Raw genomic sequence first — 25,041 nt, 5'->3', positions numbered from 1 at the left:
GATGAAGATTTTGTTCTTTGTTTTGCTTTCTTTTATTTTTGAGAGTATGCACTTGCTATATAATCACTTCTGTAGTGTGAACTAACTCATACAGGATTCACAAATAAGGGGATGATGCCAGCAAAGTGAAGAAATCCCCTTGAGCCATAGCTGATTTTTCTTAGGGGTAAATGTTTCTCAGTAAGAAGCACCAACAGAATGCAGAATACACCAACATGGGCAAATACTGCAAAGCACCAGTAGGTGGCATTCTCTTGCCGTATGCATTACTCTTTCATCCTGCGTTCCTCTGGTGCAGGTCAACTTCACCTTGAGGAAGCTCTTTTTGTAGTTTACCTCAGTTTTGTGCATTTTGTCTTTGCCTTCATGGGAAGCCTCAATGTCAGCAGCCTCAATCCTTCCCTCCAGTCTTTTCTGTCACATGGCTTTTACTTTGTTGTTCTTGTTAAATTATTGTAATATTTCTTTACTTAATATGAATTTAACCAATATTCTAAATTTGATTTGGAATTTTATTAATATTGTGACTTTTTCTTTGTGTTCTAGTTAGAAAGTTGAATAGGTTTTGAATTGTTAGCTCCTAATTCTATTCTCCCCTTAAGGCCAATTACTTGCAGTGTGATATTGTAGATCACTATCTTTTATTTTCATGATGATTATAGTTTAAGACTTTTTTGGTATGCCATGTCGCAAATGGCACTGGAGTATATCCTAAGAATTACAGATATATATATATACATATATATATGTATATATGTATATATATATATACATATATATATAGAGAGAGAGAGAGAGAGAGAGAGACATAGATACATATATAAATGCTAAGTGGAAAATAAAGCAAAGGTTTGTTGCAGTGGTGGTAGGAATTTTGCTACTCACTCTCAGGACTGAATTCATAACAGTGGGCTTCAAATGTGCTGCCTTACCAAATTAAAAATTGCTTTGTATCACTCATCTTTTGGATTACTCAGGAATGCTTCGAATCACAGATATTAAATCCTAAGTGCCAGGGGTCATATGCCTTATATATCCAGCTGCCAAAAGTATATCCTCATGGGCATCAGCATAGCCTCAGGTAAGTGGGAAAGAAGATAACACTCAAGTTTGGAGACACAGGCCAAAGCCTGAACAAATGAACAAAATAATAGCTTTGAATTGACTAAGCACCACTATCAGAATAGAGATTATGGAATTCTAGATCTTTTGTAAAACTTGTAAGTAGCAGCAGACTTGAGCCTAATCTCTGAAAGGAAAAAGACCAAACTGTGGAAAACTTCTCTCTCTCTCTTTCTCTCTCTCTTTTTTAAAATAATGAATGTTATATTCAGGGCTGAAAAAAACATAGAACCTCATTTTAAAATCCAGTTTCTCTGTATTTACATGGAATCTTAGGAATTTGAGAACAGAACTGGAAGGAATCAGGAACACTAATGTTTAAGGATTAAGTAGAAGAAAGTACCTCCACTGAGACCGAGAAGGAACAGCCAGATACATAAGGAATTTTATTATTATTTTGTAGGAGAAAAATAATTTATATTAGATTCACTTAGGAAGCATTAAAAAGTAGCATTGCCTGGACCCCACCATCATAGAATCTCATTTCATTGATCTGAGATGAGACTAGGTATTGGAATTTTTTAAATGCTTCCCCAGTTATTTGAATATATAGTCAGGGTAGAGAACCACTAGACTAGAAGTTTGTTGTGATGTTTAGCAAAGCACAATGATATTTATTATGGTCTTAACAGAATTAAATTGCTTCCCTAGACATGAAAGCTACCTAAATGTTTTATTATTTAAAATAAGAAAGATGCATTGGTATTTAATTTCTAATAGCTTTTTAAATTAAAATTCAGTGAGCCAACATATAGTACATCATTAATTTCAGATATAGAGATTAGTTATTCACCATTTATATATAACACCCAGTGTTCATCGTGTGCCTTCCTTAATGTCCATCACCCAGTTACTCCATCCCCCCACAGATCTCCTCTCCAGCAACCTTGAGTTTCTTTCTGATAGTTAAGAGTCTCTCATCGTTTTTCTCCCTCTCTGATTTCTTCCTGTTCAGTTTTCCCTCCCTTCCCCTATGGTTCTCTGCACTGTTTCTTATATTCCACATATGAGTGAAGCCATATGATAATTGTCTTTCTCTGACTGAATTATTTTGCTCAGCATAATACCCTCCCATTCCATATACATCAATGCATATGGTAAGATTTCATCCTTTTGATGGCTGAATAATATTTCATTGTGTGTTTGTGTATATGTGTACACACACACACACACACACACCCCCCATATCTTCTTTGTCTATTCATCTGTCAATGGACATCTGGGCTCTTTCCACTTTTGGCTATTGTGGACATGGCTGCTATACACTGTGGTATAGGTGCCCCTTCAGATCACTACATTTGTATCTTTGTGGTAAATACCCAGTAGTGTAATTGCTGGGTTATAGGGTGGCTCTATTTTTAACTTCTTGAGGAACCTCTGTAGTGTTTTCCAGAATGGCTGCATCAAACTCAACACCCAAAAACCAGGTAATCCAGTCTAGAAAAGGGCAGAAGACATGAACAGACATTTCTCCAAAGAAGACATACAGATGTCCAACAGACACATGAAAAAATGCTCAACATCACTTGGCATCAGGGAAATAAAAATCTAATAGTTTTTTTAAAGATTTTATTTATTTATTTAACATAGAGAAAGAGAGTGAGTGCATGCAGGGAGAACAACAGATAGAGGGAGAGGGAGAAGCAGGCTTCCCATTGAGCAAGGAACCTGATGTTGAGCTCAATCCCAGGACCCTGGGATCATGACCTGAGCCAAAGGCAGATGCTTAACTGACTGAGCCACCCAGGTACCCTTCTAACAGTTTTAAAGTATAGTATATTCTGTATTTTCTGTCTCTCCCTGAGGATATTATTTTTCAAAGTTCCTTTTCTTTAAGATTCTGCTTTGTCCTTTGGATTTAAAAAAAAGAATAGGCCACAGCTTATTTTGATAATGATAAAATTTGCTGATTTATAGTTCAATATTTATTTATTCTGCTGACATTTATTGAGCTCTTCTATCCTGGGTTCTTGGCTTGGTGCTAAGAATAAAGAAATAAATATGGTCTAGTTCCTATCCTCATAGTGCTTACAGAGGCCACAGTCATAGAAACAATAAGAACAATAAGATGTCAAAGTGCTATGATAGAGTTATGTATGGGATACGGTGGGAAACAAAGGAATTCATTGTAAAGGAGAATGAACTGGGAAGGGTTTAAGATGGTTATACTAGATGCTTATACTAATTCGTTAAAGTGTTTTTGACATTTGATAGACTACTGTGGGAAAAGATGGGCCTCCCAGGTAGAGAAGACAACAAAAGCAAATTGATTAAAGATTAAATAGCCCAGCAAATATAGGGAGTAGCATGGTGGCTCCTTGTTACTCAAACACAGAGGGTAAGCATGTATGTATTTGGGGCCAGATGAGAAGAGACTTTATATGCCATGCTAGGGAGCTCTGAGGAGTTACCAATATTATATCAGATCATATTTCCATTTTAGAAAGATAAACCTTTGAAATAATATTTTCTAATGTATAAACACTTGAGTATCTACATTCTCATAGGAATTGTGCTAGATACTGAGAATTTAAATGTGAATAAGGGGGCACCTGGGTGGTGCAGTTGGTTGAGCATCTGACTCTTGGTTTCAACTTGGGTCATAATATCAGGGTCATGGGATCAAGCCCCTGTGTGGGACTCCATGCTCAATATGGAGTCTCTTGGGATTCTCTCTCCCTCTCTCTCTCTGCCTCCCACTCTTGCAGCCCCCCCATCTCTCTCTCTAAAAATAAATAAATAAATAAATAAATATTTTTTAAAGTAAAGCATAAGTCTGAATAAGGTAACTTTGAGGATATCAAAGTTGACTGATAATCTAAATGGTGTGATACGTGTATAGAGATACATATGTATAGGTATAGTAATAAAGGTATGTGCACTTTATGTAAGTAGACCAGGAATAGTGGTCCAGAGAAAGCATCACTAAGATGTTGATGTTTGAATAGGGCTTTTCAGAAGCTCTTTAGATCACCAGGTGAGGGGAAAAAGAGGAAGGTTATTCTGGGTAAAGAGAAGAGCATATATGGAAATATGGGTACAAAACATATGAGGCAGATCAGTATGATAAAATACTAACTGATGTATTCGAAGCAAATAGGTTTTTTTGGAAACAATGAAGTATCTTTTACTGGGACTATACATTTTACCTGAGATGGGTCTCTACTAAAAATTAAAATGCTGAAAGAGCAAAGAAGAAAAAAAGACAACCCAAAAAACAGACTCTTAACTATAGAGAACAAACTGATGGTCACCAAAGGGGAGGTGGGTGAGGGAATGGATGAAATAGATGATGGGGATAACAATCCTAATTCAGTTTTGGGAGGTTATATGTTTCTAGGAATTTATCCATTTCTTCTAGGTTGTCCAATTTTTGGCATATAATTTTTCATAATATTCTCTTATAGTTGCTTGTGTTTCTGTGATTTGGTTGTTATTTCTCCTCCTCTTTCATTTCTGATTTTTTATTTGAGGCTTCTCTTTCTTTTTTTGATGTATGTGGCTAAAGGTTTATTATTTGTGTTGGTATTTTCAAAGAACCAGCTCTTGGTTTCATTAAGTTGTTCTATTGTTTTTTATTTATGTTCTAATCTTTATTATTTCCTTCCTTCTCCTGGTTTGGGGTTTTGTTTTTCTTTTTTTTTTTAACTTCTTTAGGTATAAGTTTAGGTTGTTCACTTAAGATTTATCTTGCTCCTCGAGGTAGTTCTGTATTGCTATAAATGTCCCTCTTAAAACAGCTTTATCTGTATCTCAAAGATTTTGGAACATTGTATTTTTATTTGTCTCCATGTATTTTTTTATTTTCTCTTTGATTTCTTAGTTGGCCTTTTCATTGTTTAGTAGCATGTTATTTAACTTCCATATATTTAAGTTCTTTACAGATTTTTTTCTTGTGGATTTCTAGTTTCATAGTGCTGTGGTCAGAAAAGATGTGTGTTATGACTTCGTTTGTTTGTTTGTTTGTTTGTTTTGCTTTTTTTAATTTGTTGAGTCTTGCTTTGTGGGCTAAAATGTGATCTATTCTGGAGAATGTTCCACGTGCACTTGAAAAGAATGTGTATTCTGCTTTTTTAGGATGGAATGTTCTGAATATATCTGTTAGATCCATCTGGTCCAATGTGCCATTCAGAGCCACTGTTTTCTTGTTGATTTTCTTTTTGGATTATCTATCCATCGATGTAAGTGGAGTGTTAAAGTTCCCTAGTATTACTATATTGCTACATCTTTTATGTTTGTTATTAGCTGCTTTATGTATTTGGGTGTTCCCATGCTGTGTGCATAAGTATTTACAATTGTTATATCTTTTTGCTGGATTTTTCCCTTTATGTTTATGTAGTGTCTTTTTTTTTTTTTTTTTTTTTGGTCTCTTGTTACAGTCTTTGTTTTAAAGTCCAATTTAAAAAAAAATTTTTTTTAATTTAACCTCTGTCCTAACCATGGGGCTTGAACTCACAACTCCCAAGAGCTGCATGCTCTTCAGACTGAACCAACATGAGTACTTGTCTGTTTTGTCCAATATAGGTATTGCTACCTCAGCTCTTTTCTTTGATCTTCCATTTGCATGATGTTTTTCCATCCCTTTACTTTCAATCTGCATGTGTCTTTAGCTGTGAAATAAGTCTCTTGTAGACAATATATTGATGGATCTTGCTTTTTAATCCATTCCATCACCCTATTTCTTTTGGTTGGAGCATTTAGTCCAGTTACATTCAAAGTAATTATTGGTAGGTATGTATTTAAATGCCATTTTGTTAATTGTTTTATGGTTGTCTTTGTAGTTCTTCTCTGATCCTTTCTTCTCTTGCTCTCTTCTCCTGGTTTGGTAGCTTTCTTTAGTGATACACTTGAATTCTTTTCTTTGTTTTTTTTTTTTTTTTTTTACCTATTACCAGTTTTTGGTTTGTGGTTAGCTTTAGGTTTATATATAAAATCTTTGCATATAATAGTCTATATTAAGTTGATGGTCACTTCAATTTGAACCCATTCTAAAAGCACTACATTTTTACTTCCAACCCCCATGTTCTTACATATGGTGTCATACTTTACATCCTTCTATTTCTTGAATTCCTTGACTTATTTTTTGTATACATACTTAATTTTAGTGCTTTTGTGCTTCCTACTTTTCTTGCTCTTTTTAATAGTATTTCCACTCTAAGAATCTCCTTTAACATTATTTATCAGGCTGGTTACATGGTGATGAATTCCCTTAATTGTTGTTTGTGTGGGAAACTCTTCATCTCTTCTTCTATTCTGAATGATAGCCTTGCTGGATAGACTATTTTGAGCAGCACATGTTTCACTTTCAGCACTTTGAATATATCATGCTCCTCTCTTCTGGCCCATGAAGTTTCTGCTGAGAAATCAGCTGATAGCATTATGGAGTTTCCCTTGTATGTAACTATTTTCTTTTCTTTAGCTGCTTTTAAGATTTTCTCTGTATCACTACTTTTTGTCATTTAATTATTATGTGTCTTGGTGTGAACCTCCTTGAATTGATTTCACTTGGGGATCTCTGTGCCTCTTGGTTCTGGGTTTCTGTGTTCTTCCAAGATTTGAGAAGTTTTGAGCTATTCTTTCTTCAAATAAATTTTCTGCCCCCTTCTTTTCTCTTCTGGGACCCTTATAATGTAGATGTTATTACACTTGATGGTGTCACTGAGTTCCCTTAATCTATTCTTACTGTTTTCTTTTTCTTTAATCTGTTCTGCTTGATTGCTTTCCATTACATTGTCCTCCAGGTCACTGATCCATCCTTCTACTTCCTCTAATTAATTCATTATTCTCTTAGTGAATTTTTAATTTCAGTTATTGAGTTCTTCATCTCTATGTGATTCTTTTTTGTATTTTCTGTCTCTTTGTTGAGGGTCTCACTGAGGTCCTCCACTCTTTTCTCAAGTTCAGTGATTATGTTTATGACCATTATTTTAAATTCTCTATCAGACATATTGATTGTCTCTATTTTGTTAACTCTCTTGCTGTGATTTAGTCCTCTTCTTTCATTTGGAACATATTTCTCTATTTCCTTATTTTTGTCTAACTCTCTATGTCTGTTTATCTGTGTTAGGAAAGTCATGTGAGTCTCCTACTCTTGAAAGTAGTTGCCTTATGAAGAAAAGTTCCTATAGTGCCCTTCAGGGCAATGTCCCCTCTTCACCAGAACCTGGAGCTTCAGCGGCATCAGCTATGTGTGTTGCATGCCCCTTACCATTGTGACTTAGTGCTTTTCCCTTCTATCATCTGCGATGGCACTTTTGCCTGTTTCAGCAGCATTTGGTCCCTTTGTTGTTAGTGGGTCTTTGGACTTGAGTTGGGTCAGACTAGGCATTTGCCAGAACTGTGGTCACACCAAACGACAGGTCACTCTCTCTTTGTTATCCCCTGAGAGACTTTCATTGGTGGGTGGGGCCTGCAGTCAGACTGGGTGTCTGCCCCCAGCCCACCGCTGGGACTGCAGAAGAACTGGTGCATGGGTGTATTTCCCTTTCATCAGGGCAACAGTCTTTTTGGAGTGGTGTTGGACACTGTCGGGCTGCTTGCACAGTGCTAGATTTGTGGTGCCTCTTTGGATGGACTGCTGCCTAGGGCAGGTTGGATGGTGTGGGTCTGCAGAACAATGTGGGGGTAGGGTACACTTTTAATAAGTGTAGTGGGTGAGTAGGTTTGCTATGGGAGGGGAGCTGGAACCACATTGTAGAGCTACCCAGTGGGGGTTGGAGTGGGCAGTCCATAAGAGAGAACAGGGGTGGGAGGCACTGCTAGCAAGCTACATAAAGAGTGCTTGCAGTAGTTCTGTAGGTGTCTGCATATCCAGGCTGGGGGACAGGGTAAGGAAATGGTACCCATCAGCTCTTTTGTTCTTGGAGAAGTCTCCTAAAATACCTGCTACACAAGCACACATTCTGCTAGTAAATAAATTAGTAAATAATCTCCTTTCCATGTATCCCACATGTTTTTCAAACTGATGTTTCCATGCTATATCTCAGTATATATATATATATCAATCACAATAGCCAAGAAGTGGAAGGAAACTCATGGATGGATAAAGAAAATGTGATATATGAAGACCTTGTGTCTTTATCCACACAAGCCCACTACAGAGAATTATTCCACCTTAAAAAAAGCAAATCTGCTCTTTGAAATAATATGGATGAAACTTGAGGAAATTATGCTAGGTGAAATAAGCCAGATGGAGAAAAACAAATAGTGCATGATCTCACTTATATGTGGAATCTAAAATAGTCAAATGCATAGAAGCAGAGATTAGAATGGACAACCATTTTGTACCCCTTTGGGCCTGGAGAGAGGGGGAAGTGAGATGATGTTCAGAAAGTAAAATGTTTCAGTTATGCAAGATGTATAAATTATGGAGATCTATGTACAGCAACCTGAGTATACTTAATACTGTATTGTATACCTAAAGTGTTCTAAGAGGGTATATCTCAAGTGTTCATACGCAAGAGACATCTGTGAGGTGATGGATATGTTAATTAGCTTGAATGTAGTGATTATATTGTTATGTCTACAAAATCAAGTTGTACATTTTAGATATATACAGTTTTTAATTGCTAATTGTACCTCAGTAAAACTGTAAGGGATTAAATTAGAATCTTTGTGGCCAAATTCTTGCATAATTCCTATTGAAAATCTGAAGAGAAATGATCTATCTAGCAATTTAAGGTAGCTACCACAGGAAAGTTCTTAAAATTAGCTGTGATAAGTATGTTGCTACTACTTTTGTAATAAATAATTTTCCTTTATTGTACCTTTCTGTAGAATTATTACCTTAATGAGATGTTCAGTTGCTTATAAAAGACTTGTGTCATAGAAATGATAAGTAGAATCTATCTCATATAGAATGACTTAATTTTTAGATTAGTTTATTAGTGTTAACATTGGTTAGAGTTCTAAGTAAAGTTAAATGCTAAAAATCACATAATTTTACCTTAAATTGCCACTGATTTCACACTAGGAGAAAATTTGAGTAATTTAAGATGAACCTATTTTTAAGCTTGGCCAATGAGAAAAATATCCTCGTTTTCCATATTAACTGCATTTATATTACCTTTGTGTAGGTCTTAAGGTTAACTAGGTATGTTTTGCTTGTTCTCAGTGAGTAATAGGATTCTTTGATTGTAGGAAAGCACAGTCAACTCTTAGCAAAAATGGAATTCCTTAGATTGATATCAACAACTCAAGGAATGGAAATAAAGGCTGAGAAAGTAGGCTTGGAGAGAGGTGGGATGAGCTACTTCAGAGCTAGCAAGGAGGAACTTGAGGTCTGTCTCTGTGCTGGTCATTTTGGTCAGAGCCTACTGCTAGAATGAAATAAACTGCTTTGTCTCTTCATTATCTAAGTAGACAGAATCAAGATTCAGAATTCAGGGGTAGGGTTTTCAACATCCCTTAAATCTGCTTGCCTGTTCCTTCGTATACTAGAGCAGTGAGAGAAGGGGCCTTACACAAGGATTCTCTAGGAACCTTTCCCATTTGCTGTGGCAACTCAAAGCCAGTATTGTCTGTCTCCACACTCGTCATAGAAGGTGGAAAGCAGGTGCAGCCTGGATAGAGGCTGAGCCTGTCCAGTACACTGCAATCTCTGTCTCCTGTTTCAAAGCCAGTAGGAACTTGAGGGCAGCTGCCCATAGGAAACAATGTCATTGGGATTTCTAAACTCAGAATTCTAAAGACAGTATGATAAGTTGTCATTAGGCAAAAATTTTCCAGGGACAAGTACTGTGTAAAAACTTCCATGAAACTTAGTTCTTTTTTTTTCATTTATGCAATGTAAAACTTTTCAATTTCCAGGAATAATATATTCTAAATTGGAATTTGTTCAATTACTTATATTGACTTAATTTTCCGATGTCATTTCCTCAAAGGTGCATATTTGTCTTTCTTACATTCTGCTCTTTTTCCTGTAAACAGTGATGACATCGAAGTTCGGTTTCCCAGTGACACTCTCTGAGACCCTAGAGAGAGTGAATATGTGAAAGAGAAAAGTCCAATAAGAGAAGCCAAAATAATTGTGGCTTATTTTTTTTTTAGATTTTATTTATTTATTTGAGAAAGAGACAATGAGAGAGAGCATGAGAGAGGAGGAGGTCAGAGGGAGAAGCAGACTCCCCATGGAGCTGGGAGCCTGATGCAGGACTTGATCCGGGAACTCCGGAATCATGACCTGAGCCAAAGGCAGTTGTCCAACCAACTGAGCCACCCAGGCGTCCCAAATGTGGTTTATTTTAATAGATTCTCTAGCCAGTAACCCCATTTCTGCTTAACCTGATTTTCTGACGGTCTTCAAGTTTTTCTGAACTCTTTATTATTTTCATAAAAACCCATGTTAAAGTACCTTAAAAGTCCTTTTTAAAATTTTCATTCTCTTTCCAGTGAAACGAAATTGTTTCAGGTAGCCTACAAGAATATCTTAATGTGATACCTTCTCACAGACTTCTGCCTCTTTTACTTTTTTAGTATTCCATTCTAAGATTAAACTTAGTATTTACTTCAAGTAATGTTTGTGTGTGGCATAGATGGAGCAAAAGTATACACAGATACCCTGTAAAAGCAGAAATATTCCTAAGTAGCCTGTTAGAGACATATAAATATATAGAGACATATAAAAATCAAATTTTCCATCTGAGTCATAGTTTACAGCTAGAGGTATTGTGTAGGTTCGTTTTTTGTGTGCAGGATTGTCTTGCCAGCACACCACTGTTCTGACACCCACAGCAGGACGATTGTTTCAAACACTTAGTGGCAGACACATAGTACCTCCCTGCTTCTGAGATGATGGCTCAGACTTTGGTATACCAAAGTCATGGACTCCTGTTAGAAAAGGCGTCTTGCCTACATGGTATTTTGAAGCTTTTTAGAGGTAGAATAGGGCCTTTGCAAACAGAATTATGCTTTTAAATTTGTCTTTAACCACCAGTTCAAATGCTGAATTAGTCTTGTGACAGTTATTAGTTGGTTTGTGAGGTTTAAATTTTGGCCCAAAGTTAGCTCTTTTGCAAATTGTTATTAATGAGTAATGGTTCTACAAAACCGAGAGTAAATTGTGAACTGTTACAATGGCTTCATTCCATAGTTGAAATGGGCTATAGTGTTCAGTTACCATTGATTTAATTATTTTCATAAAGGTATATTTGTAGTTACTTTCATTAAAAAATTCCGGACACCTTATGGATTTTTTTTGTATTTTTCTGCATTTATTTTTATTTTTTATTCATTTTAATTTTTTTTTGTTTACTAAGTTAAATTAATAGAGTGAATGTTGATGCTAGAAAATCATATACATGGAATTCTTTCTTATTTTAACTGGAATCTAATAATCTATAACTTTAAGATACCAACATTTTTTAGGTAAAGTGCAAGATGCACCTTTAGTCCTTTAGTAATATCTGTGTGGAAAAGATCGGAAGTCTGAACTCCACATGTTAGTGGTTTGTTGTAGCCTGTAGAGAAAGAATGAAAACCATATGTGGTAGGAGACATTAATAGCCCCGATAGTTCTGTTGACAATCTTAACATACCATTTTAAAAAGATGAATTTTGGGGGCCAGATTGATACCATTAGGCTCCTCTGCCATTGCAGAACAGTGAAGACAAAAGCACTCACCATCTTAATATTCACAGGACTGTGCTAAAGAATAATGATTTAAGATCAAGACAAGAGTTAACTGCCCACCTCACCAACCAGTGGCCTTCCCCAGGAGCTCTGGATGTCAATGCTGTTGCCTTGGATACGTTGCTTTACCGAAAACACAATAAACAGTGGTATGAGTAAGTGTAATACTTTTTTTTCCAACTAATTACAAATTTAGTTGTACCAAAACACATGGTTATCCACTTTGGTTTCTCACTTATTCTTTATGAATTCATTATTAACTTAGGGCAAAAGTAGAATTTAAGACTACTTTGTCTTGATAAAGTCTGATTAAGGCAGTGAATATGTTAATGTTTTGAAGCCAAGGCACCCTGGGGAAGTAAAATAACTAAGAAATTCTTATGCAGTATTGTACCAGCTACCCGCTTCTCCCTTAAGTCTTCAGCCAGTCCTTCAGTTACGTCTATGAGTTTGTATTTAATGAGCCATCTATTTTTGAATTTTAGCTTTGGTATTTGTATTGGCTTAGGATTAATTTTCTTGCTAGTTAGAAAACACAAAATTCCATCTCATGATAGATTGAAAAGATATTGTTCTTAGTAGGTCTGAGAAAGTTTTGTTTATTTTTGAGAAATCTAATTTTTGGAGGCTATAGAAAATATAATCACGCCACCTGTGGGCCATAAGATTCTTTTTGTATTTCTTTGTCCCACTATTTAGGACTGTTACATTAAGTCATAGTGTTGAAATGTTGAGAGAGCTGCATTCCTTTGGAATAGGCTATATTCTTTTGGAGTATCTCCATTTTGAAAGATAACATAAAAATTGTATTACCTTCTCTTGGCTTTTAGCCACTCTTCCCATCTTGATAACTTTTTCAAGATCTTTATTTTCCTCTCTTTGGCTAGTTTTCTGATCATTTCCTTCTGTCCCTCTATCCCCTTCTGTTCTCTCCCTTTCCTCCTTCCTCCCCCTCCGTTTCTTCTCTTCCTCCTTCCTCCTCTCCCTTTCTCCCTCCCTCCTTTTTTTTTTGTTTTTAAATTTCTTCTCCACTCTTCTTTTTAAGCCCTTATTTTTAAACCTCACTGGTAGAGAAACACATTTCCATCTGGGCTTCTTAGGGTGCTTTTCACTAGGTAGTTAGTAACCAGACATTTCTACAGGGATTGTTTCAGTGTAGGCAATTTCTAACTGCTTTACTGTGTGATTTTTTTCATCTATCAAAGGGAGTACTCAAAATCAGTTTGACCTTCTGTTGCTAAAAAATGCTTCTTTTGCTTGTTTGTTTCACTGATTGCTAGAGATAAGTAGAGAAAAGTGAGCAGACTGCTTACAGAATGAATCAGTAGAACTCTCTTCAACATCTACTAACCATGGTGCTAAGTATGATTCTAGGTGTTGACTGAGTCTTTCATGGATTGAACCAAGTTCCCTTATATACCTCTGAAATTTATAAACAACTAGAATATGTCTTCTTATGTTGGTCTATAATTTTATTTTTCTGTGACATATATAAGTAATAAAAATATTAGTTTATTCATATTTCTGATTGAAAAACAGAATCTATTACAGTAATTGGTCCACTTATCTCTCTATAACACATGAGATGCTCCTGCTTTTATAACTATAAAAATATTATAACATTAACTCCTGATATTAAAAGACTAATAGTATGCTTTTTATTGCAATAACCACATTGTCACTTTAGATAATAGGAAGTAAAATATTTTAGCCAAAAGACCTGTATGTAGACCTGCCTGTAAGACCTACATCTTGAGGCACCAGTGAGTCTGAGTGGAAGAGTTATTTCTAATTTGCCTGTGCATGTGGTAATAATGACTGGCTTTTATGAAGTATTATGGCAGCAGCAAAAGTAATTGCAGTATCAGAAAAAAAAAGGAGTAAAATTGCTTGTTGGTCTGTCTAGCATGGATCCAGACTTTATACTCCTTGACTCAACTGCTCCACTTGCTGAAGAGGGAACACTCTTGCCTTCTCAGCATCGTCCTTTCATCTGGCCTTACTGTTGATATTCCTGAACAGAATGTATGCAGCTGGGCTGTAGTATGGAGATCACTGGACCCAGAGTTTAGGGCCAGGACTTGGAAGTAATCTCTGCTACCCTACTTGCTGTGTAACAACAGTAAGCAACACCTCTTACCTTCTTCACATGTAATTCTGGGGGTAATGCCTCTTCAAGTCAGTAATAAATTGCATGGCACCTACTACTTCTCAGGGAATCTTTATTTGTGTTCTATATAATCTCTTTGGTTTGGTTCTTATATAACTTTGTATCTTCCATGTTTCAGAATATGCATTCGCCCACTGTCCTCAACTCTACTTTGTTAGAGTTTGTAAAAGTTACGTAAAATTAACGTGACCAGCAGATCCCCAGTTTTGAAAATATAATCCCAACTTTTTAATTTTTTTTTAAATTTTTAAATTAACATATAATGTATTATTTGCCCCAGGGGTACAAGTTTGTGAATCATTAGTCTTACACATTTCACAGCATTCACCATAGCACATACCGTCCCCAGTGTCTATAACCCAGCCACCCTATCCAACTCCCTCCCCGCAACAACCTTCAGTTTGTTTCATGAGATTAAAAGTGTCTTATGGTTTGTCTCCTTCCCAATCCCATATTGTTTCATTTTTTTCCCTCTCTCCCTCCATACCCCCTACAACCTCATGCCCTGCCTCTCAAATTCCTCATATCAGAGAAATCATATGATAATTATTTTCCTTTGATTGACTTATTTTGTTTAGCATAATACCTAATCCCAACTTTTCAATGTAAAAATGGAGACTGGATTTCCAGAGTAGTGCTCAGTAAATCATGTTTGAAACAAATCATTGTTTTTCTCAGGATCTGGTTTTTGCTCCCCTCAAATCTGTAGTGTAAGCCAAAGCTCTTGAAGTAACCTCATCACTGATTCCTCTTAATTTGACCAGTAATGTTTAACAAACATTTATCAAGAACCTGCAAATTATGGAACTGGTGGCTAAACCTCTTAATAAGGAATATTAGTGCTCTTGATAATTTGGAGAAAGAAACTGGTCCTATAATTAGTCATTATGTGATATTATAATTTCCTGCTAAGAATATGGGATGTCTGCATTTCTCTAGGAGCTCTGTCGAGTTAGCTCCAAAAGGAATGATATAGTGTTGTTTGATTTAATGAATTTCTTGGTCTAGTTGCCATCTCTCTTTTTTTTTTTAAGATTTTATTTATTTGACAGACAGAGACAGCAGAGAGGGAACACAAGCAGGGGGAGTTGGAGAGGGAGAAGCAGGCTTCCCACTGAACAGGGATCCGGATGCAATGTGGGGCTCTATCTCAGGACTCTGCTCAATCACAGGACACCGGGATCATGACCTGAGCTGAAGGCAGATGCTTAACAACTGAGCCCTCCAGGCTCTCCTCCTTGCTCTCTCTTAAAATGAGTGATGGGATAACCTGGCTGAGTTATTACCTACTGATAGAAGAATCCTTTTCACAGTAGAATATCTCACACTTATTTTCATTTACTATACTCTTTATAAAACTTTTAAAAAATCTCATTTCCAGGGGCACCTGGGTGGCTCAGTGGGTTAAAGCCTCTGCCTTCGGCTCAGGTCGTGATCCCAGGGTCCTGGGATTGAGCCCCATGTCGGGCTCTCTGCTCCACAGGGAACCTGCTTTCTCCCCTCTCTCTGCCTGCCTCTCTGCCTACTTGTGATTTCTCTCTCTGTCAAATGAATAAAATCTTTAAAAAATAAAAAAATCTCATTTCCAGTTTTTTCTTGATTATTTAGACCTGGCAAGGTCTAATTAATTATGCTCTGTTTTATATCTTTTCCTTTATCTCAAACATAGGAATATCATGTTAAAATTTTTTAAAGCATTACAGATTGACTATAAAAATTCAACAGTAGGGGCACCTAGGTGGCTCAGTGGATTAAAGCCTCTGCCTTCTGTTCAGGTCATGATCCCAGAGTCCTGGGATTGAGTCCTGCATTGGGCTCTCTGCTCAGCAGGGAGCCTGCTTCCCTCTCTGTCTCTGCCTGCCTCTCTACCTACTTGTGATCTCTGTCTGTCAAATAAATAAAATTAAAAAAAAAATTTTTTTAATTAAAAAAAAAAGAAAAAAATATATATATAAAATAAGGGGTACCTGGGTGGCTCATTGGGTTAAAGCCTCTGCTTTTGGCTCAGGTCTTGATCCCAGGGTCCTGGGATTGAGCCCCACATCAGGCTTTCTGCTCAATGGGGATCCTGCTTCCCCCTCTCTCTCTGCCTGACTCTCTGCCTACTTGTGATCTCTGTCAAATAAATAAATAACATCTTTAAAAATAAATAAATAAAAATAAATTTAAAGAATAAAATAAAAAATTTTAAAAACTCAACAATAAATAATATATAAAACACACACATATAGCAATTCTTTACTTTCTTCTTCCAGTATGTTCTGTTTAGTGTTTTTTATATGCAAAGTCTAGGCCACATGATCTTATTAGATACTGGTTATATACTGTTACTAGAGTATATGTTATATAATCTTGTTGGATTATTGCCTAGTCCACTCATTTCCATCCTAAAAGATCAGATTCATTGTTGATATTTTTATTTTCTACTTAATTTTTTTACTCTTCTAAATTTATCATTGCTTTTAATTTGGCTATTATTCACCAGATTATTGAGAATTATGAGCCTTTATATCCCCTTTGTGATCTATGTAGGCTAATTTTTTTGATGACTTATGAGTGGGTATAATTACTTCAGATGTCTTATAAGTTCTCTTTCCCATATACATTTTCCCAGTACTTTTGGAGTAGGACTCCCTGAAGCAATGAGGCTGCAAAAATCTTTTACAGCTTATGAGGTTTGCATTGACCTGATTCACATATGGCCTTCCCTTTCAGGCTCCCATGCATCCTTCCATTAATTTTAGATTAAGAGTATATAGATATTCTGATAAAGGAAATGCTTATTTATTCATTAAATACATTTCTATGAAAATCAAACTAAGAATAAAAAGAACAGCCCATCACTGGCTCTGTGCACATTCATGTGCCTCTACATCTACAGTGTGCAAATCTGTGTTTTTATTTTCTTCATGTGGATAATGTCTCCTGAGCCTAACACTCTTTTTTGCTCAGTGACTACCATGACTACCAGATAATGTAAATTATTATTGGCCTCACTACATCTATTGGGAAAATAGGTGATGTTGATTATCCACATAATGACTTCTGATCATTGATATAAAGTTTAAGATGGTAGAAAATTTATTAATAAGTGAATTCAAGCCTTTTGCTCAAGTTGCTTTTAATTTGCCTCTATTTGGTATCTGGTTTCCTTGTATAATAGCTTGTATTTGAGTGATTTAAAATTTTAAATAATTAGATATTAAAGAAAATGGGTTTTATTACATCCCAGATGCTTATGATACTTGACATGATTCCTTATCTTACTGTCTGGGGTTCTTACTTTGATGAAGAAAGATATTGCTATTTTAAAAAATCTACTTCAGGAAGCAGACTATTGATTGATTTGATGTGACTTGTGGGTTACATTTGAATCTTACAGTATGATGTTAAAGAGTCTAGAATTCTAAAATAGGACTTAGTGGTGACCTCTTAAAGGCAGAACTCCCGCAGACAGTTTACTCTAGGACAACATGCTTGTCAGAAGGAGCTACCAGTTGTATTGGCAATCAGGTAGGAATATGGAAAAAGAATATGGAAATTCCTTGTCACTGTTGCAAACAGCTCGATTAGATTGCTCCCAGGTGGTGGCTCTGTAATTATCTTCATGCAAGGAAAATATTACATGGTACTGTTATGAGTATCTTTTGAATAAGGGACTTGACTTTGGCTTGGACTTTCCATTATTACTTCAGAAATCATGGTCTACCAAGTTCTGTTTCTATATTCATTAGCATTTGGTTAAGTGAAGCCTATAGAATGCAAGCTTGTTCACTTAATGTAACAAATTGAAGGGTAGATAGTTTCCACAATCACTTTCCACTTGGAAATGTAATATCTAAAAGGAACTTCAGTAGGTAATGCAGAAAGTTCATTTTATGTTGCTTTTATCAGAGGAGGCTTTTCTAGGCTTTCCTCCCCGCAGCTAGTGACAGCCCTGGATTGCTGTAAAATGTGCCCACGAGCTCTCAGTCCTTAAAATTTTCAAATTAATTTTATGTCTTTTTTGTTTCTGGGTATTTTGTTTGTAAATATTTCTAGAATTTTTAAAATTTAATATTAACTATCAAGTTTCCTATGATGAAAAAAACCAGTGTCAGAAGCTCATTTAAAGCCAAAAGTATAAAAACAAGCCTTCTACCTATTAGGCACAGAAAAATAATTAGGAAAGAAAATTTATAACTTTATTGAATTCCTGCATTCCTGCTTTCTTTGTAGCTAAAGAAATAAACTTTTAATGAAAGTCAAGCAAAATTTTCAGTGATATAATTCAATACTGTATAGTTTACATAGTTAGTCTCAGCCATAAGGCTGCTCTTTAAGAAGATTTTTAATAAAACAGAAAACTAAATTTTTTTGTTCCTGTACTGAGAAGGAGATAGCCTAGATAGGGAACAGAATTAGAGCCAGGCTGCCAGGTTAAAATCTGATCTCTTCTTTGTGCCCCAGTCTACGCTGTATAAAATGGGAATAGTTGAAATCCCAACCTCTCAGGGTAGTCGTGAGGATTAAATAAGTTAATATATATATAAAATGTGTAGGGACAGTACCTAGCATTTGGTAAGCCTTATATAAATACTGGGTATCCTTCTTCATTACATGTTGTATAGCTCATATGTGTTTTATCTATTGTAATAATTGTCAGTGGTTTCCTACAATAGCATTTCCTGCTACTTAAAAATATAACTAAGAATTCTTATATTTGACATTTGAAAAGTCGTCTGTTATAAAATGAGAACACTGCCTACATTGTAAAGTGGTAAAATTATTCCATCATCTCATCCTTCATTTCTTAGATGAAAAAAACAAATAGATACTGTTGTATATATCCCCTCATGCATAATATATGTACTTTCAATAAATTTGTAAGCTTACTGTGTATGTATGAATAGAGAGTAGCTCTGGAACAGATCATTTAAATTATATATACTTTCTTGTAATATTATATGACATTTCTAAGAAATTAGTTAGGATTAGTAAGCTTACTGTGTATGTATGAATAGAGAGTAGCTCTGGAATAGATCATTTAAATTATATACTTTCTTGTAATATTATATGACATTTCTAAGAAATTAGGATTTTGCTACCTTGGGTAATAGAGGTTAAATCTGAAAAGCATATTCTTTCTCCTGGATCACATGTATTTGGAAATAATAATGAATTCCATTCTCTTCTTGAAATGTCAATAATACCAAAGCTGCATGCATTTCTTGAGTTGTTTTTATCCTGACAAAACAAATATGAGGAAGGTTAATAATAAGCCTTAATAACTTTACATTTATAACTGAATTTTTCCTCTATTATAATTCATTTCTCATTAATTTGTTTAATGGAAATTGAGGTCACAGTAGCAAATACACAAGGGAAGGAGGTTATCTTGATAGTGTATTAACAGAAATAGCTATGTTATTATCCTACATTTTTAAACTTCTAAATTGCAGGAATTTGTGATAATTTGTACTTATTATTATGTAAAAACCGTTTGTAAAAATTTCAAAACATTGAAGAATGTTTAAGTGCCTAGGAGATACTAGGTCATTATTAAGTTATGTCATTTTGGTTTCTGCATTAAGAGTAATCTGTAGATTTTCTGCTTCTATGAAAATTGATAATAACCAGAAGATTGCCAATTTCTCACGAGCTAAATAATCAAAATTGGTGCAAGGATTTAAATTAGTTTGACAAATTGTTTTTCTTTTCCTTTTTCAATAGATTAAACACACAGGCCTCCAGAGAGTGTGGAGGGAAAAGTATAACGGAGATCATATTGTAGCAACAATAGAGACAGAGTTTAGGAGAAGAACTGGGGAGAAATAAACCAGAAATTCATTGAAGCAAATCATTAAAGAATATCTCTAGAAATTCTTTTTTGTGAGAAGAAATCCAAGTAGTATTTCACCCTTGTTTTACAGAAAAAGTTACCAAAGTCTTGACCAGTTATCAGCTGAAGTCAGCCTTTCTCAGACTTCACTGGATCCAGGTCAGTCACAAGAAGGAGATGGGAAACAAGACACATTAAATTTAATCAGTGAAGGTAAGAGAAACAAAATCTATTTGGAAATTACTGTTCCCTGCATTGCTGTGCTTTGGTTGCAGAATGCTGAAGAGCAGCAGTGACATTTCTGTGAAGCGTGCTAGGAATGAAGCTGCAGGAGGATTAAAAAGTTCTGCTTTGGTCTTTTTTAACCTGTGCCCATTGGGCTTTCTGTGTCTCTCCCCAGTACTAAAACAACTTGATCAAGGTGGTCCCCCACTGCAGTTCAAAAGTCAGTTCTCCGCCTTTGTTCTGTTAAACTGCTTAGCAGCTTTGGATACAGCTGACCACTTCCTCATTCTTGAGTCAATTTCAGTAGCTCATTTTTTGGGTATTTTGAATAGCTTGGGAACAAATATGAGAGTTGCAGCTTTTCCTGCTCCTGCTTTCAGCTGTGCTCTGTCCACCCCTCTTTCCCTTGTTCTGCATCTTCCTGAACAACATCTTGGTTCAATAACAAAACATTTCAGGCCAGTTTCTGTGATCACATTTCATTGTCTAAGACTCAACCTGTGCATTTTTAAACTCCAGTAGCTTAGCTGGTTCAGAATTACTTTTTCTCCTGCCCCCAGCACAGGCTCGGGCTGTGACTCTAGCACTTCGGGTTGGATAAGTGGTGAGAGTATGATACTGGTGCTCAGGTCTTTTATCTCTGCCTCCCAGTTCTCTGCGCGCCAGTGTGCGTGAGGTGGGGGCTGGCAAAGAGTTCCCTACTGCAGGGGGACCTGCACTACTCTGGGTCTCCATTTCCTCCTGCCTGCTCCACGGCAGTACATAGCACCACCACCCACGTCACTACATTCGCCTCCTCCGCCTTACCACTCCACGTCCGCTTACTAGGATGTCCTATCAGTGTTCCCTGCCACACACGCTGTCTACACTTGATTCTTCATCATCTTCACTGTTACTACCTTCTCTCAGCCGCATGGGGCAAGCTGCATGGATGAACTACTGCCACGGCTCTTTCTTGGGTCTTTTCCTCTCTCATTCTTGTCCCCTTGTAGCCCATTCTCCATATAGTCATCAGTGATCTTAGAAAACATAAGTTAGAAAATATTATACCCAAACGTAAAACTCTCCAGGGGCTCTCAGTGACATTCAGAATACAATCCAGACTGCTTATCATGGCCTCCTGTATGATCATGGCCTTGCCAGCTTCTGCCTTCCCTTATACCCTGCACCCCAGCAAACTGACCTCCTAGTTGTTCCTTCAGGTTGGTTCCTGCCTCAGCGGTCTTTGCACTTGTTTTTCGTAGGGCCCTGAAACTTCTTTCTTAAGGTCTTTGAATGGTAACATTTATCAGGTCTCTATTGAAATATTGCTTTAAAGAAGTTTTCATTGACTGCCATCCCTTAAATAACCATCATCTCCATATCCATCTTCACCCACCCCAGGCACTCTGTCACACTGCCCTCTGTTACACTATGATTCTTGTCCTCAGCTCCCTGCTAAAATGTATGCTTCATGAGGGAAGGAATCTTTTTTTTTTTTTTTAATTTTATCCACTTATTTGACAGACAGAGATCACAAGCAGGCAAGGAGGCAGGCAGAGGGAGAGTAAGGGAAGCAGATTCTCTGCTGAGCAGAGAGCCCGATGTGGGGCCCGATCCCAGGACCCCGGGATCATGACCCGAGCCGAAGGCAGAGGCCCTAACCCACTGAGCCACCCAGGCACCCCATGAGGGAAGGAATCTTGTGCATATTTTCCACCAGTGTATTACCAGAGCCTGTCACATTATAGACAATTATTGATAGAGTTGGTAGAGTAAGTATATAATGAATGAATGTCATAGAATGTGAGGAACAAGGTAGAGATAGTATAGAGTAAAAATTCAATTAACAAGGAGTCTCAGGGGGCAGCTGGGTAGCTCAGTGGGTTAAAGCCTCTGCCTTCGGCTCAGGTCATGATCCCAGGGTTCTGGGATCGAGCCCCACACTGGGCTCTCTGCTCAGCAGGGAGCCTACTTCCTTCTCTCTCTCTGCCCACCTCTCTGCCTACCTGTGACCTCTGTCTGTCAAATAAATAAATTAAAACAAACAAACAAACAAGAAGGCTCAGGCAATGGGAAATTATGTTAAGTTGAATTTTTTGCTTCTAAGATAGTTGTTGAAATGTTCTCAGAGGGCTGTAAGTCTATTTTAATAGTTTAGTATATAGTGTATACTGACTAAAAATGAGTCTTTTTAATGATGTGGATAATAAAGATAGCAAAATAGAGTATCCTAGTGGCACAAAGGTAGGTAGAAGAGAGTAAACTGAATTCACTCTCATAATTTAGAATATGTATATTTTAAAAATTAATCCATTCTCTGAGTGGATTTTTTTATGATGACTCTTTGTGTAGAAGACACATTTATTTAGGATTTAAATCAGTTTATCATTATAGACATATTAATAGTAATAGGTTAAGATTGATAATGGGTAATTTTTATACTATAAAAACATGTATGTATGTGTGTGTATGTGTGTGTGTGTGTGTGTGATGAATGGGTGAAGCATAGAGAATCTTTAGGGCAGTGAAACTATTCTTTATGATATTAAAATGTTAGATACTTGTCATTATAAATTTGTCCAACCCATAGAACATACAACACCAAGAGTGAACCCCAGTGTAAACTGTGAACCCTGGTTCATAATGATGTGTTTGCATAGGTTCATTAGTTGTAACTAGTGTCCCACTCTGGTGGGGGAGGTTCATAAGAGATATGGAGATATGGAAAATCTTAGCACATTCTGCTCAATTTTGCTGTGAACCTAAAATGCCTCTAAAAAATAAAGTGTATGAATACACAGAGACAGGGAGAGTAAAGTGCTGACTTTAAGAATTCAAGGTTAATTACCAGATTAGGTATGACTTCCAGAATTTCCCTACCCAAATAGCTAATAAAATTATCAAAAAAAGAAAATGTTTGTCAAAAAATTTACCAACTAAAACAGAGCAACAAAAAAGAGCTATAATATATTTAGGATAATGTAGAACTTTAAATAAAATTTATTTTATTTTTTAAAGATTTATTTATTAATTTGGGAGGGTAGGGGCAGAAGAAGAGGGAGAGAGAGAATCTCAAGCAGGACACCCCCCTCCCCATGCCATTCCTGTACCGTGGCTTTGAGTGCAGAGCCCAGGGCAGGGCTCAATCTCATGACCCTGAGATCTTGACCTGAGTAAAAATCAAGAGTCGGACATTTAACTGACTGAGACACCCAGGTGTCCCACTGAAGAAAATTTTTTAAAACTTGATGGACATACATTCTTTCTACCCATAGTATCCTTCCCGCCCTCCCATAAAAGCCATATAGTAAGGAAACTATACTTTGATACCCTGATACAAGAGTGTCCTTTAGTTAAAAATTTCACAAACCAGCCAAATCAGCTAACTCTCCTGTGTGTACAAAATTATTATTCTTTAAAAACAATCATCTAAGTTGAGAAAAACAATTCTGCTAATGAAACCCTCCCCAGGAAAATAGTAATGAAGCAGGAAAAAAAAAGACTATAGTACAACCATATGATTTTATTAAGTATCCTCAAACAAGCATCTAAAGCTGTAATACCATTTTAAATTAGAAATCAAAAACTAGGAACATAAATGTTCAAGAGGGGTGCCCAGGTGGCTCATTAGTTAAGCATCCAGTTCTTGATCTGAACTCAGGTCATGGGCTCAGGGTCATGTCATGGGCTCAGGGTCTTGAGATGAAGCCTTGCATGAAGCTCCAAACTCAGTGGGGAGTCTGTTTGGGACACCCTCTCCCCCACTCCCCCATCCCCCACCCCTGACCTCCCAGCATGTGATCTCTCTCTCTCAAAAAAAAAAAAAAATTTAAGAAACAGGAAGAAATGAATTGATAGTTCATTACTCTAGAAGAAATGGCAGAAAAGGCAAAGTTGTATTAGAAGAAAATATTAAAGAACAGCTGTCTAAAGAATAGATTTGAAAGAGATCTTAATATCAACATTGAAGAAAGGCAGGAAAACCAAGAGAATGAAAATATGATGTGGAAAGAAATAAAATGAGTTAGGAAGTGTTTGAATTAGAAGTCAAGCAAAGAAGAGAAAATTTAGGGGCACGTGGGTGGCTCAGTCAGTTAAGCATCTGACTTGATTTTGGCTCAATCTCACCATCTTGAGATTGAGCCCCACAGTGGGCAGGGGGGGTCCACATTCAGCAGGGAGTCTGCTGGAGATTCTCTCTCTTCTCTCCCTCTCCCCCTCCCCTGCTCACGGATGCATGCTCTCCCTCTCTAAATAAATCAATCTTATTTAAAAAAAGAAGATAGGATTTTTATATCAGTAGAATCACCGAAGAAGGTTAAACAGTGGAGCAGAACTAATACTGAGTCTGTAATCTGAGAAAAATGTCTGGAAATAAAAGACTGAAATCAACAAATTGACAGGGCTGACAAAGTGCCTGAGAAAATTACCTGTATTAATCAACTCCCAAGTAGTATCTATTAAAATTATTAGATATTAATAATAAAACATATTCAGGGATTCTAGGCAAAAAGATCAAATAGCTTATAAGGGGAAGAGACTGAGACTAGCATTACACTTCTCTAGTTGTATAAAGTAACAGAACAAAGCTACAAACCATTCCAAATAACATGAAGTTAAAACAAAAAAAGACTTGTTATCATATAAGAAAAGAAATAGCAAGTAAGAAATATAAGCTGGAATTATGAATTTCTAAAAAAAAAAAACTCAGCATAGCAGACTCTGTGAGATATACTTAAAGTAGTAGCTAGAGGAAATTAATAATTTTTATATACTTTTCATTAAAAATGAAAGAAAATAAATGAATTAATTTTCTCAGCCCAAATGGTAGAAAAAGAACAAGGTAAATAAAAAGCCAATGAAGAAAATAGTAAAGGTGAAAACATAAATTGATAGAAATAGTTCTAATTAATAAAACCATTGTTTTAATTAACAAATTGGGGATCTAGCTAATTTAATCATAGAGGAAGAAAGAACAAATATATGAAAATGTTGGGGATAAGTATGACCTGATAAATACAGTATGAAAAATTTAGAAAATTATAGACCAGTATTATTTATCCATATTGATATAAACTTTCTAAATAATAT

The 25,041-nt window shown here is 36.2% G+C and overlaps 1 protein-coding gene across 7 annotated transcripts in view; it reads left to right on the top strand.

Moving 5' to 3' along the window:
* RUNDC3B (RUN domain containing 3B) overlaps positions 1-25,041 on the top strand; it is a 144,716-nt gene that overhangs the window by 110,183 nt on the left and 9,492 nt on the right. For 4 of the 7 annotated variants that reach the window (XM_059396916.1, XM_059396918.1, XM_059396919.1 and 1 more), the window contains 2 exons: positions 11,761-11,907; positions 19,835-19,956. In XM_059396916.1, the coding sequence (XP_059252899.1) occupies positions 11,761-11,907; positions 19,835-19,956 (269 nt within the window). The remainder of the gene's footprint in view (positions 1-11,760; positions 11,908-19,834; positions 19,957-25,041) is intronic. The other 3 variants (XM_059396920.1, XM_059396921.1, XM_059396922.1) reach the window with 1 other exon arrangement.

Source organism: Mustela nigripes, chromosome 4 (assembly GCF_022355385.1).
Source record: "Mustela nigripes isolate SB6536 chromosome 4, MUSNIG.SB6536, whole genome shotgun sequence".
Classification (NCBI taxonomy): Eukaryota; Metazoa; Chordata; class Mammalia; order Carnivora; family Mustelidae; genus Mustela; species Mustela nigripes.
Note: the sequence above shows the minus strand (reverse complement) of the source record. Positions and strands in the feature narration are given on the sequence as shown.